Below are 17,047 nucleotides of genomic sequence, written 5' to 3'. Positions count from 1 at the left end.
ATCATCTATTTTACCTGGCAAATTCTACAAATAATAATCACAGAGCAAAATTACTATTACATCATAGCAAAGCATTAAGTGGCTGGTGAAATAAGAGCTGAAATAGAGTCAGCCTTTATTTAAAATGTCCAAAACCATTTAAATAGTATTTTATACAAATGTATCTTTTTAAGAGGTTGGAATGGGGACTTAGAGGTTGATTTTGTCCAAAGGAAACTTGAAACAAAGGGGTTTCAAACCTCACACTCACAAATAAGGTTAAAATGAAAATGCTAAGGGACTTAAGAGAGTGGAGAAAATAAAGAGACATTAGTGAGTCATTCATCAAAATAACATTGTGTCAGCAGCCCAAGACAGATTACTGCTGCAGGAGCAGAACAGAAAGAAGGGAAAGAAAGAAAAAACATTAACCCAGCGGCCAAGGGAGGCAGAATGTGCTAGCATATAGAGAAAACACACATACTGGCAATTCTATGAAAAAGAAACAAAGCAAAAAACTCAAAGAATTTCTATGCCAACATATTCACCTTCTTTGGCATTTCTAGAATGTGTAAATACTCTTCAGGGTATTTATATATATCCACATCTTTAATAAAAGCTGCTAGACATGGCCACTTTTCTAAAACAACTAAAACTGGACCTATCATTTTCTCTGCACAGTTCTTCTCCAAAAGCATCCTGAGCCTACCTTGGGAATGCCTTGAAGGCTCCTGCTCTTGCTACAAGCACACCCACTTGCTTGTGTTTAGCAGGAGCAGGGTCTGCTGAAAGCTCTCCCAAAGCTCCCCATCCCTCAGAAGATAGATTACCCTACTATCCCTCCTCTTCTGCAAAAACAGAAGATTGGGAAAAGACACAATTGACATCCTCCAAGTTATTCTGCATTCTAGAACTGGTTGGGTAACCATACTGCTATATGGAGCTTGATAGCACGTTCATGACAATTTTACTAAATACAAGTCATTTCATCACGTAATTGAAAATTTTTCTTTGTTGTGTTTCTTTTGCAGCAATAACATGTGTCAGAAATAGACACAGTGGGTGGGTCTATCAGGTTAAGAACCACAACTAAATACCAGTGATTTTGCTGAGATCAAACAGATTCAATTTAAGTAATATAACGGGCTGGTTCTAACTCAAGCCAACTAACCAAGTTGTCAAATAGGTGTTAAGTTTATTGTTATCTCCTACCAACTGGTAGCAGTTGTTTGGATCTTTGTGTTTAGAAGGACTCTGAGGCTACATCTTGATTTTGTAAGAATGAGTGCCATATTCAATTTTTAATGGCTGCCATGGACTCTCAGACAAAACTATGATTTTGTAGCCTCCAATCCACTAAGTTTTACGTCTTGCAAAGATTCACTCTTTGGTCAAAGAGATATATTTCCCTTTACACCAATGAAAGCTCTAGAAGCTATTACACGCTTGTATCCGTATACACTTTTTGTTAGGCTGTCATTGAGGAAAGCTATATTCTCAATTGATGAGGTCCCAGCCACAGAGAAATTAGCACATGAGCTGACTCTGTTTCCAATTTAAGTCAAAGACAAAAGCATCTTCATTATAATTTTTTATTTTTGCATTGGTCTTTATATTTTTAAACTTTCATATCCTCAGGATCATTTAACACTGAAAAATCCACTAGTCTTCCTCTTTGACCATCACAAACTGGAGGAGCTCAGTGAGCCTGAGTTAGGGCCACTCCAGTAGGACCTGCTGCCCCTTCAGAGGAGGGGCTGTGCCAAATGATCTGAGTGACCTTGGACAAATCACTCATTGTGAGACAAGAAACTGAGAAGTTTCTTCTCTGTAAGATCAGGGAACAGGTACTGAAGTTCCATCATCTCTTAGGACCTCTTCCACAGAAACATTCTGGGTGCTACTGAGTCTATAAGGTAAAGCGGAGGAAAGCGAAATGAGATGAGAATTATTAAAAGTAAGTAAAGTGGACAATGCAAAGAGGAGAGAAAAAAGGGAAAAACATATAGAAGGATAGCAAACCACTCAGAAATATCATTCAGGAATTGTATCCTTGGTAAGTTACAGATAGAATGCCATTTTCCATGTGTATTTCTTTTTAAATTGGGATTTATATCTAAAACTTTTTGTAACCAAATTTTTGAGCTGATGGTGGTATCACTGACATGCCACCATTTTTTTTAAATGCACACTAGGTACAGAAGGTTAAGTTAATCATACTCCTAGGTGCATGAGACACTGTTACCACTGGGCCACAAAAGTAGCAGATTCTGTTTAGCTATTAACAAATCAGTAGAAACAATTATAACCAGCGCATGAGAACCTGGATTTGGATATATCCTAGATGACATTACAGCTCCTTAAAGGGAATAATGCCGGTTGGCAAAAGCCTGGTATCATAGTAGTACCTGCAATAGATGTACTATATTTCTATATTTCCTTGATTCTAAACTGTTCCATCAACTTACCAATAGCTTTCCAGTGTCACCCCAAAAGAGAAGAAAAAGAAATACAATCTCACATTAAATGTTCCCATAGGCACACTGGAATTTTAGACATGTTTAAATGAGAGAAAGTCTTAAGTTGAGAGAATATCTTAATATTGAAGCAATAATGATAGGTATATTCTCTGGTATCAGCATTATACAATCTAAGTTTCACAATTTTTAATAGTAAGCTAAACATCTGTCCTCTAAAAAATATTACGCATGCTAAAACAGACTGCATTGTTTTATATTCTAAACATTGGTGTCTGATTATACAGCCAAAATTGTGCACATTTCTGCCCTAAGACAGAAGGACAGAACAGGGCATTACTTGCCTTTCCAGGCTCGCACTCCGTCCCATCGGCCCAGGGTGTGTGCTGAGTCCGGCAGCCTTTGTGTACTCCATTGACGTTATTGCACCAGAGCCGTCTACACTGCATCTGCTCAATTCAATGAAATGGCAATTGAGTGACAAATGATTTATTTGACAGTATCAAACAAGGCAAAGCTTGCTTTCAACTAATGTTTCGCTAATGATATAGGGTAAGTTGGAAAGGAAATTCTTTTCTTGGCATGATAAATGCTAAAATATTAAAAGAGATATAGACAGCAGCCCTTAAAACACATTTCTATGCCTGGTAATGGATACCCATGTACCCACCACCAAGCTAAGGAAAGAAAACTTCACAGGCACAGCTGAAGGCCCTATGTACTCATCCTAGGTCCCTTTCCCTTCCCTTTCTTACCAGAAGTGACCACAGTCCTGAGTAGTGTTCATCACTTCATCATTCCCAACATTTTTACTACAAATGTTAATAAATCTCCAGTAATAGACAGCATGTAAGCTTTACAACTGCACCATACTGACATATCCTACAACTTGCTTTCTTCCTCCTCTAAATGCTCTGTTTTTTAGATTTATTCCATTTGCTATATTTAACTCTATTTCAGGGCACACTTTTAAAAGATTTTTTAATTTTTCCTAATTATTAAAATAAACCACACTTACAGTAGAAAAGTTGCACAAGTATTAAAAGTTTATTTTTTTAAATAGAAAAGGTTTCAAACTACTCCATCTTTTCTGTAGCTTTTTCTCCCCTTTTAGGGTTGAGATCATACTTTATAAAATTGTTTATCTTGTTATCTTAACTTAAAATTATATCAGGAGCATGTTCCCAGATGCAGATCGTTTTCAATTGCTACAAAAGGGAGACACTATAATTTGCTTAACTTTTCTTTTGCTTGGCAGTTCAATGACTCCTAATTTTTCCTATCATAAATAACATAAAAACAAATATTGCCATGAATCAAGTTTACTCAAAATTTTGTTATTATTTCCATGGAATACTACTGTACTTCTCAATTCACCAGGCAATCTCTGAAGACACTCCCAGCAAAAGAAACACACACATGCCACCCCAAAGAGACAGAATGGGCCACCCCATAGAAGCACAGTTCTACTCATCTGCAACCTGATAACTGCTAGATGATGTCACTGGCCCAAACCTCCACAACACATGCATCAGGCTATATCACACAGCCATCCCAGCTGAGGCCCCAGCAGAAATGATTTCAAGCCCCAGTTGGTCACAGGATGTTACCTTCCCAAGCTAAAACACAGAGACACGTTTGTCTCATGAGTTACCTCTTCTGAATCTTGAAGAGTCCCTATAATTTAGGTCACCTGGACAAGTCGAAGGGCATTAAAGGCGACAAGGAGAGAAAAAAGCTGAGCTCTGTAATTCCCAACTCTGTAACCTTGCTGCCTCTGAGCCTCACTTTCACTTGTAAAATGAAAGTGATGATGGCATTTCCCTTTTGGGCTGCCATGAGGATGACATGAGAAAGTGCAGGTAAAGCATTATTTAACACTGAGCAATAGTACTGTTGTGTCATCTTCATAATTATTATGATCACTAATATACAATTTTACTCTCAGCTTTTCCTTGGGTAGTTTATATTCGAGTTAGAATCCAATAGAAAACTATGAATAAAAAGAAGAGCAGAATCAGTAGATGAGGGCAGAAGTGGTCCTCCTACACTTACCATATATGGGCACACCTGAGAACCTGGTCCAAAAATCAATTCACATTGTTTATTCACGTTGTAAAGGATGCCTGGCAGTTGGACAGGCAAAGGGTAGGGTCTGGATTCAGGTTCATTAAGCAAACACTCGCCATAACCAGTGCTATGGAAATACACAGAAACACACAGATGGTGAGAACGGTGGCTGTCAAGAGCTCCAGATAATGGTAAAGGCCACCCCACCATTGTAATGGTAGAGAGGACAGTTACTTTTTAACATGTGCTCTATTCTTTACAGCCAAGATTAAATCCAGATGCTGAAGTTACATTTTTGCTCTTTACGTTGTAGAACCACACACAATGAATACAACATAGCCAGTAGGAAATATACATCTGCTACAATGGTTGATCACACTTCACAGCAATTATCTGTTTGTGTTTGACTATCTTTCCCAATAGACTGTAAGCTTCTTAAGGGCAAAGATAGTGTCTTTTTCATCGAAGCATAGGGCCCTGTCCATGACAACAGGTGCTTAGTAAATGTTTGCTGAAGGGATGCATAAGCAAATCAATGACTCATAGAAAGAAAACACTTTACACATCTGGTTAAAAAGAAAAACAGCAACCCTCCGGTTCTTTCCGTTTTCAGCAAACACCTCTCCTGGAAAATTCACACCCGTTGAGTTCTGATTAATAAAGCCTCCTCTTCCCTGTGGTTGCAGAAATACACACCCAGTGACTCTGGGACAATCACTTAACCTTTCATACTTCTGAGAGAGAAGAGCAATAAATCTGTGACACAGGGGCATTGTATAATGTAATTGGATCTTTGAGCAGCCTAGCAGGAAGCTTAAAAAACAAAACAAGAAAAGAAAGAAAATGGGAAAAAAGAGAAAAGGGGGAGGAAGAGGGGGAGAGGAAGAGTCAGGCAGAGAGAGAAGGTCCTCAATTCAACAGTGTGGGAGCTACTATAATTTCCACTCATCCACAGACTCTGCTTTGGGATCATCTCACTACCCCACCCCTTTTCAGGCCAAAATTACTAAATTAGAAGTGCATAAATACTTGCGGCCTTCATCAAGAAATCAGATTCATAGTCCCTCTCCCCATGTCTGAAAAAATCTCAAAACTTTACCCAAAATGAAGCAACATTTCCACATCCTCTTTAAGATTCCAACCTTTTCTTTAGCTCAGTCTGTAACCTTCTAAACTCTGGCAAGGATATGAACTACACAGATGTCAGAGAGTATTTTGTTTGTTTGTTTGTTTGTTTTGCCTTCTCCAAGGAATGTCAACAAAAATAACAGAAAAGGAATGTTTGACTTTGTATTGTCTTTCCCACAATTCGTTCACTACATGTAGACCAGGCACTAGAAGTTTGTGCTAAAAGAATGTTCAAGTCTTACTCTAAAAACTCAGTGATATATTTTCGACTACACTTTGACCACATCCAGGGGTTGGTGTAGAAGTTCAGTGTTGGAGCCATGACATGCTGGGGACTCTTAACTCCTTCTTCTTTACATTTGTTGTTGTCATCATGAGGCATGTTAAACCTAAAGCCAATGAGACAATGATGAGAATGTCAATAAATACCAAGGGATCATGCTGTTCTAATTGCTTCAGGAATGCATCTGTCTAAGAGAAAAAAATTTAACTGCATTTTGGATAAGAACCTGAACTCTGGTAAGTAGAACAAAATATAAGACAATTCGAGATAGATTGTAGATTAAAATATAATTCTCACCCAACTTAATACGAAGTGTAAATGCATAAAATGCATTTTAAAAGATGTGGGTTGGCCCATGTATTTGGTTTAAGTGTACTTTTTGGAATTGCAGAGGCTCTGAATATGCTGTAGTTGGTGCTAGAATACAGTAGTTGGAATTCCTAATAAGCTGTTAAAGGGCAATTTATAGAGTCAAGAATTTGGCAACTTATGATAATGTGAATATAAAGAGTCAGGGAAGTGTCAAAAACTGAAGCCAAGAGCTTTCTAATAAGAGGCTCACTATGGGTCTTGGCATCTTCCCCTTTTTGGATCAGGGTGACAAATTATATACCTGTGTAGGTATATCATTCTAAAGGCATGCAAAGTTTGTGCACAATAAAACCCATGAAAGGTAGTGGTATGCATGGAAACCAGAGGCATGCCAATTCTACTGGCGTAACTCAGAGATGGCAAATAGTTTCATGCTTCATGCCAACACCAATTGATTGGTACTGGCTTCCTGAAAAGCCAGGCACAAAAGGATTCTTAAATTAATCCAGGTTCCGCCTGTGAGAAGGCTGTGAAGGACTGCCAACATCCTTATGGGCCTGGAAGGGAATGCAGCAGCATGAACACATACTTGCCATTCTTGGCTTAGCCAGAAGGAGTGGAAAAAAGTAGGAAGTATTTCCTAAATCCAGAAACACCAATTCTGTGACCCACATGCCATTCTCAGCTCAGGCAATTATCCACTGGGTGACAACCTCAGAAGGGTCACCTTCCCTCTGTCTGGATGACTATCCCCAATCACAAAATTGACGCATGTAATTAATGTAGCATTGAGGGAGAAATTCCCTTCACTAGTTCATCTTGATTACAGAAATAAGTGAGTCAGACAGAAGCATGTAGATTTGCATCATATAAAAGTTGGAATAAAAGCCTATGGAGTCTATTCCATTAATTTATCACATTTTCCCTTTTTCTTTAAAGTTTATGCCTCTTAATACTCACCAATAGAGACAGAAAAACTCGATCTTAGTTGAATTTAGAAATAGTTCTTAAAACGTGAGACTCTTATGCTTAAGAATCTATTTTCTTAAAAGAATAAATGCCTTGGTTTCCAGTTCCCTGATGCATAATCAATGTAATACCTGCATCAACAAACTTAAAACAAGCAAGGCATTCAAATCTTAGCAGTTTCTCTATAGTGGTGTTTATTTCCCATCCCCAGATGATGTTTATTCCCCACTCTCACAATTACTTGATACAGTCAAGTTTATTTCAGCATGTAAATAAGCTGAAAATTTATTTTCATTCAAATGTTACTCACATTTGCTCACTGAAGGAGTTAAATAGTAATAAATACTTATTGGACACGTACGAACAACAATAACCATGACTTTTCAGTATTCACAACACACCAGAAAATGTGCTAAATGCTTGAGATGCTTTATTTCATTTAATCACTTATTTTACCCAATGAATAGTACAGGTTGAGCATTCCTAATCTCAAAACCCCAAATCCAAAATCCTCCAAAATCCAAAACTTTTTGAGTGCCAACATGACACCAGTGGAAAATTCCACACATAAATGTGTAACACAAACTTTGTTTAATGCATAAAATTATTTAAAATATCATATACAATTACCTCTAGGCTATGTGCATAAGGTATATACAAAACATAAATTTCTTGCTTAAACTTGAGTCCCATCCCCAAGATATCTCATTATGTATATGAAAATATTGCAAAAATCTGAGACAATCCAAAATCCAAAACATTTCTGGTCCCAAGCATTTTGGATAAGGAATTCTACATCTGTACTGTTATTATCTGCATTTTGCAGATGAGAAAGCTGAGCCATAGAGAGCTTTAATTACTTGATCAAATCCCACAGCCACTAAGCTCGGGAAGCTGGAATGGGAATTCTCTTCAAGGCTTCCCTGAGTTTCACAAAGGTGCTTCAGAAAACACAAGGATAGAGAAGATGTTGACTAAGCAGGTTGGGCCTGCCACAAATGCTTAATGGAAAGCCATACCTCTTTTATGTTCTAAATAGGGGGCATTTGACTATATTTCCTCTGGAGAAAAGAAAAGGGGTGTGCTCTTAAAATACATTTGAAAAGTACTAGTTTAAAAATATACCTGTTATCGATTGAGCTAAATTGGAGACACCTGTGTATATATGCATCTTGTTCTGTGCCTCATACACTACACTGCACATAGAGGACCTTAAATGTATGAATGAAAAGCTTGTTTTATAAATGATGTTAGCTCTAAGTAAAGTTATCATCTGCCACACAAATTGATCTGCAGCTATATTAATATCTTTTCAGAAAATTATTTCAAAATAGATAGTATAAGTAATTTAATCATCCTAGAAAGAAAATAATGCAGATCAAAACTCAGAATAATTTCTAGTAAATTTGCAGTGTTTTGCCCCATGTTCTAACCATGCTCTATTTCTAAAAAGCAAAAGGGAAAAGCCATTTCATAATAGCCACTTAGTGATCATAATTAGGAAATGATTCCTTCTTTCTATCTTTGTTCATTCTCTTTCCTGAAAAAAGGGATATTACTGTTCCCAGATGCTAAATATCAGAATTAGAACTGTGTATAACTAGAATCAGGAATGGTCTGGCTTTGTAAAAATCTTGGGGGCCACAGTAATGGTGGGGGACCCTCCTGGACAAAGGTGTTAAATCAGGAAAGTTCTCTAGGCTAATATATCCTCTGCTTTAGTAGAAGGAATGGAAAGACCCCATTTCTCCAGTTCCCAGTAGGAAAGGAGACTATTAGACCTTATGTGTTGAACTTGAGCAGTTAAACCAAAGATACACACAAGCTATGGCTGAAGAGAGTGCACTGCGTTTACTCAACTATCGGAAGTCAAAGTCATTTCACCCAATTAGGTTCAAAGCTCTTCCACCCTGCAAACTCTACTATGACTCGGGAAGTGTCTTACACACTTGAAAGTCAAGTAAATGCTCACTGACGCGAAGGAATAAAAGGTTTAGGTCACTCTGAATTAAATGAAATTACTGAAAGGAAACTCACACATGACCCAGCTCATGGGCAATCGTAAAAGCTGTACTCAATCCACTATCTTCACTAATAGAACAGCTTCTGTAAGGATCACAAATGGTTCCCAGTTCAGCCAGGCCTATTAGAAGGAAAAACAACAAGGTTTACTCTAAAAAGCAACTGTGGCTTGAAATAAAAACATGCAGTAAACTGTTTTAGCCATAGAAGATACGCACAGAGAACTCACCTAAGGTATCACATTTGTCGTGAGCTCTGCAGATATCCTGTCTGAAAGCAAAGCAGACTTAGGCCTTGATGACATCAAAGAGTAAGTGTCAATATAAGTAAACACTTTAGGGTTGTCTAGGCATTCACAACAGCACACACTTTGGGGTGGGGGTTACAAAAAGTAAATTCATAAGACCAGAGTTTCAAAACTGAAAAAAATTTTGGAATTGTTGATTTAAGAATTATAAACTACTACATTAAGAAGTCTTTTTCTGTGGTCAGGGTGGTCACAGAGCAGTAAAAAATCTCTCCAACCAGGATTTTCCCAATACCCTGGTTTCTAGTTTTGTAAAGACTCTTTGAGAACATTCCTGAGAAGGTGCAAGATACCTTTTACTTTCATTTAAGAGGACATGCTCGGAGTTATACCTGATGTAAATGACGAGTTGATGGGTGCTGACGAGTTGATGGGTGCAGCACACCAACATGGCACACGTATACATATGTAACAAACCTGCACATTGTGCACATGTACCCTAGAACCTAAAGTATAATAAAAAAAAAAAAAAAAAAGAGGACATGCTCATGACCACAATAGAGATGGCAGGAGGTGGGAGGCACAATTAAGCCAGCATGCCTCTGTGTTGCTAGAGTGTTTTAACATTTTGAGATAGTAGCTACCATAGAAAAATTGGGAGGTTTCACAGTTTAAAAAAATTCATTTTTCTGGCTTTTGCAAAATCATAAAAGCTGGCAACACTGAACTCATATACTACATGGCAATGCCAGGTCCATCTGAATAGCAGCTGCCCTTGCCTGTTATATAAGGCATTCATTTTCAGGTCTGCCTAACACATTTATTCCTCACTTGGCATCTATAAGTTAGTGGTTCTCAACCAAGGTGATTCTGCCCTTCCCACGGAGGGCTGTGGCAATGTCTGGAGACATTGCTGGTTGTCCCAACTGAGGGGAGGGAGTGCTCCTGATACGTAGTGAGCAGAGGCCAGGGATGCTGCTAAACATCTTGCAATGCACAGAAAGAATTATCCAGCCCAAAATGTCAACAGTGCCTAAGCTGAGAAACCCTCCACCAGCAGCTGACTATCAGGAATGCGTGACTACATCCCATCAACTTGACCTGAGACTGAAAGATCTGAGGAATAAGAAATCCATATACCTTGTTAAGAGAACAGCAGTATCATGATGGATTCCACCTGGACTGTTCTTCGAATGCTGCCACTGGCAAAAGTTTTTTAATGTTGTCTGAGCATTAAAAGATATGGAAGGCCCATCCTAAATACAGAGAAGAATTATGGTTAATCTGTTGTACCAGTACCAATTAGATATGCCATTTCGGATACAGATAGAAGAAAAAAGAAAAAAAACTTTATTACCTGTTCATTATGAATCACAATTAAGTTCACAATAACAATATTAATTAAATTTCCAATACTTGGGTCTTTATAGATAGAGGCTACCTGCAACCGAGATAAATTTTTCAAAGTTAATTGTGAACTCCGTGTAAGCAATAAGCAAGTCACGTCTTACGTTGGGCTCCACCTCTTTTTTACGTTTCTTGCAACATATGCATTTTGTGGTTGTGAATTTTTCATTCACTCAACAATCCTTTTTGTAAAGTCTCTTCGTAAAATTCATAGATCACAGTTTTAGGTAACAGTGAATTCAAACAAGTTTAAATTCCTCTGAAATTGCATTGCCACGTGACTTAACAGTTCTCTGTACCAGAACACTGGATATTAATTTTCCATTAAGCTCTTTCTTCTCTTCTGAAGTCCTAGATTGCCACCTTATAGAATCTCACATTGGGTGCATGTTAGCCAACACTGCTGTTCTTTAATGTTTACCACCAATTTGTGTCCTTGACAACTTTGTTAACCTGGTGGGGTTTTTATTTTTGTAGTATTATAATTAATTATAGGAGCTAACATTTACTAAATGCTTGAGAACTGGCTGAAAACTACATACACACATGCATTTAGTCTCTATACAGCAAAACTCTGGTCTGGGTACTATTAAAATCTCTGTTCAACAAATGAGGAAACTAAGTCACTCAGAGAAATTAAGTCACTTGTCTGAGGCAACACACTGGTGAATAGCAGAGCCAGAACTCTCAACCTAGGGCAGTTTGACCCAAAGTCCATGTTCATAATAAAAATTCTTATGAGAGATCTGAAATTAAGAAGTGAAAATGAGGTTATGCATATGTGCAGGGCCAGATTAGATGTTCCCTTCCCTCCTGGGCATGAGAGGGCTGGGGTATCTGGGACTGAGCAGCATGTGGGGGCGAGAGGAGCATGAAGGCCAGGCGGGGTTGACGGAGGGCAGAGGGGAATGGGTCACAGCAGTGAACAAAAAGGCAAGGAGTACCACAGCCCACATGGGGGGAAGAAGAAACCCTAAAGCTATGCCCAAACAGGATTGCTTTTCATATCCATCTGGGGGATTTATTAAAAATAAGTTTTAGTTCAGGTAAATTAGGGCTCATCTATTGAAAGAAAAGTTATGCTACAGCTGAAAAGGAGTAAGAGGAGGTCTATATGGGCTTTTCTGGAACCATCTCGAATCGTTCAATAAAATAGCAATGTGTAATACAGTATGCGAAAATGCCTCCTGTTTGAAAAGAAGTTGTATATGCAAACGTGTTTGCATAAGAAATACCTAGAGTTGCACTGCCCAACAGTGGCCACTCATCACATGTGGCTAGTGAGTACTGGTATGTGGCTAGCTCAAATCGGGTTATACTGAGAGTGTAAAACACTGGATTTTGAAGGCTTAGTATTAAAAAAAGTAAAATACCTCAATAATTTTTAAAATAATATTTGATATAAAATATATTGCTAAAATTAATTTTACCTGTTTATATTTTACTTTTTTTTTTGAGACAGGGTCTCACTCTGTTGCCAAGGCTGATGCGCAGTGGCACAATCAAGGCTCACTGCAGCCTCCTGGGCTCAAGAGATTCTCTCACCTCAGCTCCCAAGGACCTCAGTCTACTATATATGAGCCAGGTATATGCCATCACACCTGGCTAATTTTTCTTTTTTTTTTTTAATAGAGACCAGGTCTTGCTATAATGCCCAGGCTGGTCTTAAACTCCGGGCCCCAAGAGATTGTTCCACCTCAGCCTCCTAAAATGTTGGGATTACAGGCATGAGTGACTGTACCTGGCCATTTTCTTAAAAACTTTTTTTTTTAATGTGGCTACTTGAAAATTTAAAATTAGGAAAAAAAACTTTTTAAAAAATTTAAATACATTTGAAATTAAATATGTGGTTTGCATTATATTTCTATTGGGCAGTGCTTGTTAGAAACATGTAAGAAAACTTTCAACAGTGGCTGCCTCTGGGAAGGGGCCTGGCAGTCTGCATAGAGAATGGTACTTATTTTTTAACAATAGTCTTTGTTCTGTCTGATTTTTTAAAAACCATGCAAATATATTGTGGTTTTAATTCAAAATGGGAGTAGAAAAATAGAATGAAAGCCTCCTAGGTGTCACTCCCCAGGCTACTTAATTAGAATCCCGGGGAAGAGGCTATTTTTAGAAGTTCCACAGGTGACTATGGTTCACAACCAGCCTCCCTAAGAATTACTGAATATCCACAACTGGCTGTGCAAAGTTCCTAAGTGAGGCAAAAAGCACTGGTTTTGGGAACTGGACAAGCTAAAGGTCACAGGCAGTGTCCAAGTGATTTATTAACTTTACCTGACCATGGGCAAGTGACCTAACTCCTCTGAGACTCAGTTTTCTTATCTATAAAATGGGCATGATTGATAATCTCACCCGGCAGGGTTGCCAGGATTCAAAATTATACCTTTTAAGTAAGAAGCACATTGTCTAACGCAGAATAAATACTCCATATTGATAACCACTGTTGTCAGTTTAAAAAGGCAACCAACAAATAATCTTATGTTCTGTTCAGTCACTTGCCTGAATGGCTGAAATGTCAGTTCTGAATGGTTCTCCAAAGCACTGAGTGGAAACCCATTCCCCAAAGGCACATTTAGAGACCTCATAAATCACCTTTGTTTGATTGTACTTACAATTGACATTAAAGTTAAAATATAGTGTTGAAGGTTTTCTCCGTGGTATGAAACCATTCTGTTGTCTGCCACCACCAAGACTTCTACAAACCGTGGATAGGATAAAAAACGTTTTGTCCTTCTGTGGGTCCTCTTTTCTCTTGTGTTGTCCGTCTTATTACCATAGGCAGAAAATGCCTCTGTTGCTAAGCCGCTGTTTAATGCTGCCACGTCATCAGCCAGGTTAATCCTTTCTCCCCATTTTCTTGCTCTGGTTTTCTTCTTGTCTTTACTGTGCCTATTTTTGTGTTCTGTAACAAATCAGATGGAACGCATTACATTTCAAGCCACAGCTATTTTATATTAAGAATTTAATTTGACACATTGTAAATTGATGCCTCTGTGGTCAGATTACATACAAAAACAAGTCCTGCATACCGTGGACTCTATAGATGCACCTCAATCTGTACTCCCACCTAAGTGACTAAGGATTTGAGGTTTGCTTCCCTGGGAAGCTTTCACACTTGCTCACTTATGGTATTAGAAAATCAAGCCTGAGGTTGAGGGAAACAAGGCATGTGATTCTTATTCTTTTCATTTGGTAACAAAAGCCTTGCTGAGACTGATTCCAGGAATCCCACTCTTGCCAAAGGTATAGTAAGGGCCAATATGTAGCTACAGAGCTCTAAAAAACTTAAATGGAGGCTGGGCGCAGTGGCTCATGCCTGTAATCCCAGTACTTTGGGGAGTCAAGGCAGTTGAATCTCATGAGGCCAAGAGTTTGAGACTAGACTGGTCAACGTGGTAAAACCCTGTCTCTAACAAAAATACAAAAATTAGCCAGGCATAGTGGTGCACGTCTATAATCCCAGCTACTTAGGAGGCTGAGGCACGAGAAGTGCTTGAACCTGGGAGGCAGAGCCTGCAGTGAGCTTAGATCACGTTACTGCACTCCAGCCTGGGTGAGACAAAGGGAGACTCTGTCTCAAAAAAAAAAAAAAAAAAAAGTTCCACTGATGCTATTCAATTAGTTCTAATACAAAGAGGTCTGAGAGGTGGACAGGCTAACAGACGATACAAAGGAACTGTAGAAAATGCACAACCAGGTATTTTATTACCTTATTATATCATTTCAGTACTTAAAATATAAGAATAGAATCACAGCAATTCAATGTCTTTGAATTTTTAATTAACTTACTCCAGGGCTCAGTTAAGGAAATAAACTCTGAGAGTCTGGGCAGGCAGCTGGGACCATGATTTACAATGTCAGATTAGCTCTACTGATTTCCAACTCATGCCTAGGCCTCTTCTTGGGTTCTCCACAGTCTTGCTACTCAAAGCAGGGTCCGTGGACCAGCAAAATTGACAACAACTAGAAGCTTGTTAAAAAGCAGATTCTTTGGCCCCACCCCAGGCTTGAATCTACGCTTAACTAGATCCCCAGGTGACTGATATTAACACTGACATTTTGAGAATCACTAGTTTCCAACTTGGCTTGAAGTTTATATTGCTGATGAAAATACTGAATTTTTGCATCATCAACTATGCAATAAACAGAATAAGCATTAAAATGCCTGCCAAAATACACTTTGAGTAAAAACAGAATTTAATCAGTTAACTTGACAGTCAGATCATAAATGTGCTTTAATGCTTTAATGCCACCAGCTTGTGGTCTAAAATAGGCAACAGAATTCTACAATGAAGAAGTATGCTTACCTAACCATAAGGGATAGAATTTGTCACATCAATACCAAAGGTAAAAATAAAAATTAAAAACAGTTAGATTGTAAGTGATTTCATATTTGAAAGGACTAAATATTTGACCATTATAACCAACTGCTAAGAAAATCAGTTTAGGCCAGGATGTGCATTTTACCCAAGTTGAGTGTTTTAGTCATTCTTAAAATACAGTGGTCCCCCCCTTTTTCATGGTTTCGGTTCCCTTGGTTTCAGTTACCTGCAGTCACCTCAGTCCTAAAATATTAAATGGAAAATTCCAGAAATAAACAATTCATAACCTTTAAATTGCACACCATTCTGAGCAGTGTGATGGACTCTGGCACCATCCTGCCCCATCCTGCCTGGGGTTGGAAATCATCCTTTAGGCTAGCTATCTACCCTGTATACACGCCCCACCTAGTCACCTAGTAGCCATTCCGGTGATCAGATTGACTGTCGAGGTATTGCAGTGCTGTGTTTAAGGAATCCTTATTTTACTTAATGATGGCCTCACAGTGCAAGAGTAGTGATGCTGGTAATTTGGGTTAAGACAAAGAGAAGCTGTAAAGTGCTAACTTTAAGTGAAAAGGTGAAAACTCTCAACTTAATAAGGAAAGGAAAAAAAAAAAAAAAACTCTGCATGCCGAGGTTGTTAAAGTCTATGGTAAGAACAGATCTTCCCTCTGTAAAACTATGAAGAATGGAAAGAAACTAGTGCTAGTTTTGCCGTCGCACCTCAAACTGCAAAAGTTACGGATACAGTGCACAATCAGTTTATTTAAGATGGAGAGGCATTAAATTTGTGGTTGGAAGACAGAAACAGAAACTTTCTGGCCAATGGCAATCACGTTTGGTACTATCTGTGGTTTTAGGCATCCACTGGTGGTCTTGGAACATATCCCCCAAGGATAAGGGAGGACTACTATAGTAAAATCTGTCCAAACTGTCAAACAAGTTATATGCAGTCCAGTTATAGATAACATCACTAGCCTAAAACCTGGTACATAAGATGTAACATTACATTCTTCTTCTTCTAGTTTTTCTTTCAAGAACACTCATATATGTCTACCAATGCCAATGGCTATTGCATGTCTACCAACTGACATTGGTATACATATATGAGTTTTCAGTATATGCATACCAAGGCCAAATCAATTGTTAAATCATCAAATGAATATAGATGAGATATTAATTACACACCTATTATGTACCAGGCATTGAATTAGGCTCTTCTATGTATGCTATCTTACTCTCTTCAAAGTGAGAAAATTACTTCTATTTTTCTAATGAGGAAAATAAGTCTCAAAGAAATTAGCAACGTATTCAAAGTCACATTGCAGGAAGTGGAGGTACAAGGAATCAGTCGTAGATTTGCTCAATTCCCTAAACCGTGCTCTATGAGGTGAGCTTTCTCAACAGCTACGGTTTGAAATGAGCTCATGATATGGTGAACAGCTCCCAAAATAAATATGAGTTGAGAAAAAGACAGTGCCTGGTGGATATTTTCACGAAGATTTTTGTTTTTTACAACAGGTGTATGGAAGCTATGTTGAAAATTAAATTTTTTAATACATTAAGAAAGTATGTCACTTACACTGGGAAAAATAATCCTTGCTTAATGTCTTCTGTAATTATTATAATTTGATTTATTATAGTAAGTAAAGTGTTAGACATTTTAGAAGATTTAAAGTCTCTATTGGTTTTCTATTTCTCATTTGTTGATTTCTGCTCTAATCTCGATTTCTTTTCTTCTGCTTGCTTTAGTTTTAGCTTGCTCTTTTCTTTCTGTTGTCTTAAAGTAGAAGGTTAGGTTATTGATTTGAGACCTTCTTTCTTC

At 38.1% G+C, this 17,047-nt stretch overlaps 1 protein-coding gene across 3 annotated transcripts in view; it reads right to left on the bottom strand.

Annotated features, from left to right (window-relative positions):
* ADAMTS9 (ADAM metallopeptidase with thrombospondin type 1 motif 9) overlaps positions 1-17,047 on the bottom strand; it is a 174,601-nt gene that overhangs the window by 131,132 nt on the left and 26,422 nt on the right. For 2 of the 3 annotated variants that reach the window (XM_009200388.3, XM_003894219.5), the window contains exons 4-11: positions 13,513-13,802; positions 10,845-10,928; positions 10,628-10,743; positions 9,470-9,510; positions 9,256-9,361; positions 5,897-6,043; positions 4,512-4,653; positions 2,801-2,905 (exon numbers count right to left, since the gene is read on the bottom strand). In XM_009200388.3, the coding sequence (XP_009198652.1) occupies positions 2,801-2,905; positions 4,512-4,653; positions 5,897-6,043; positions 9,256-9,361; positions 9,470-9,510; positions 10,628-10,743; positions 10,845-10,928; positions 13,513-13,802 (1,031 nt within the window). The remainder of the gene's footprint in view (positions 1-2,800; positions 2,906-4,511; positions 4,654-5,896; positions 6,044-9,255; positions 9,362-9,469; positions 9,511-10,627; positions 10,744-10,844; positions 10,929-13,512; positions 13,803-17,047) is intronic. The other variant, XM_003894220.5, reaches the window with a different exon arrangement.

The sequence above is a fragment of the Papio anubis genome, chromosome 2 (assembly GCF_008728515.1).
Source record: "Papio anubis isolate 15944 chromosome 2, Panubis1.0, whole genome shotgun sequence".
Taxonomy (NCBI): Eukaryota; Metazoa; Chordata; class Mammalia; order Primates; family Cercopithecidae; genus Papio; species Papio anubis.
This window is presented reverse-complemented; position numbering and strand designations above follow the sequence as displayed.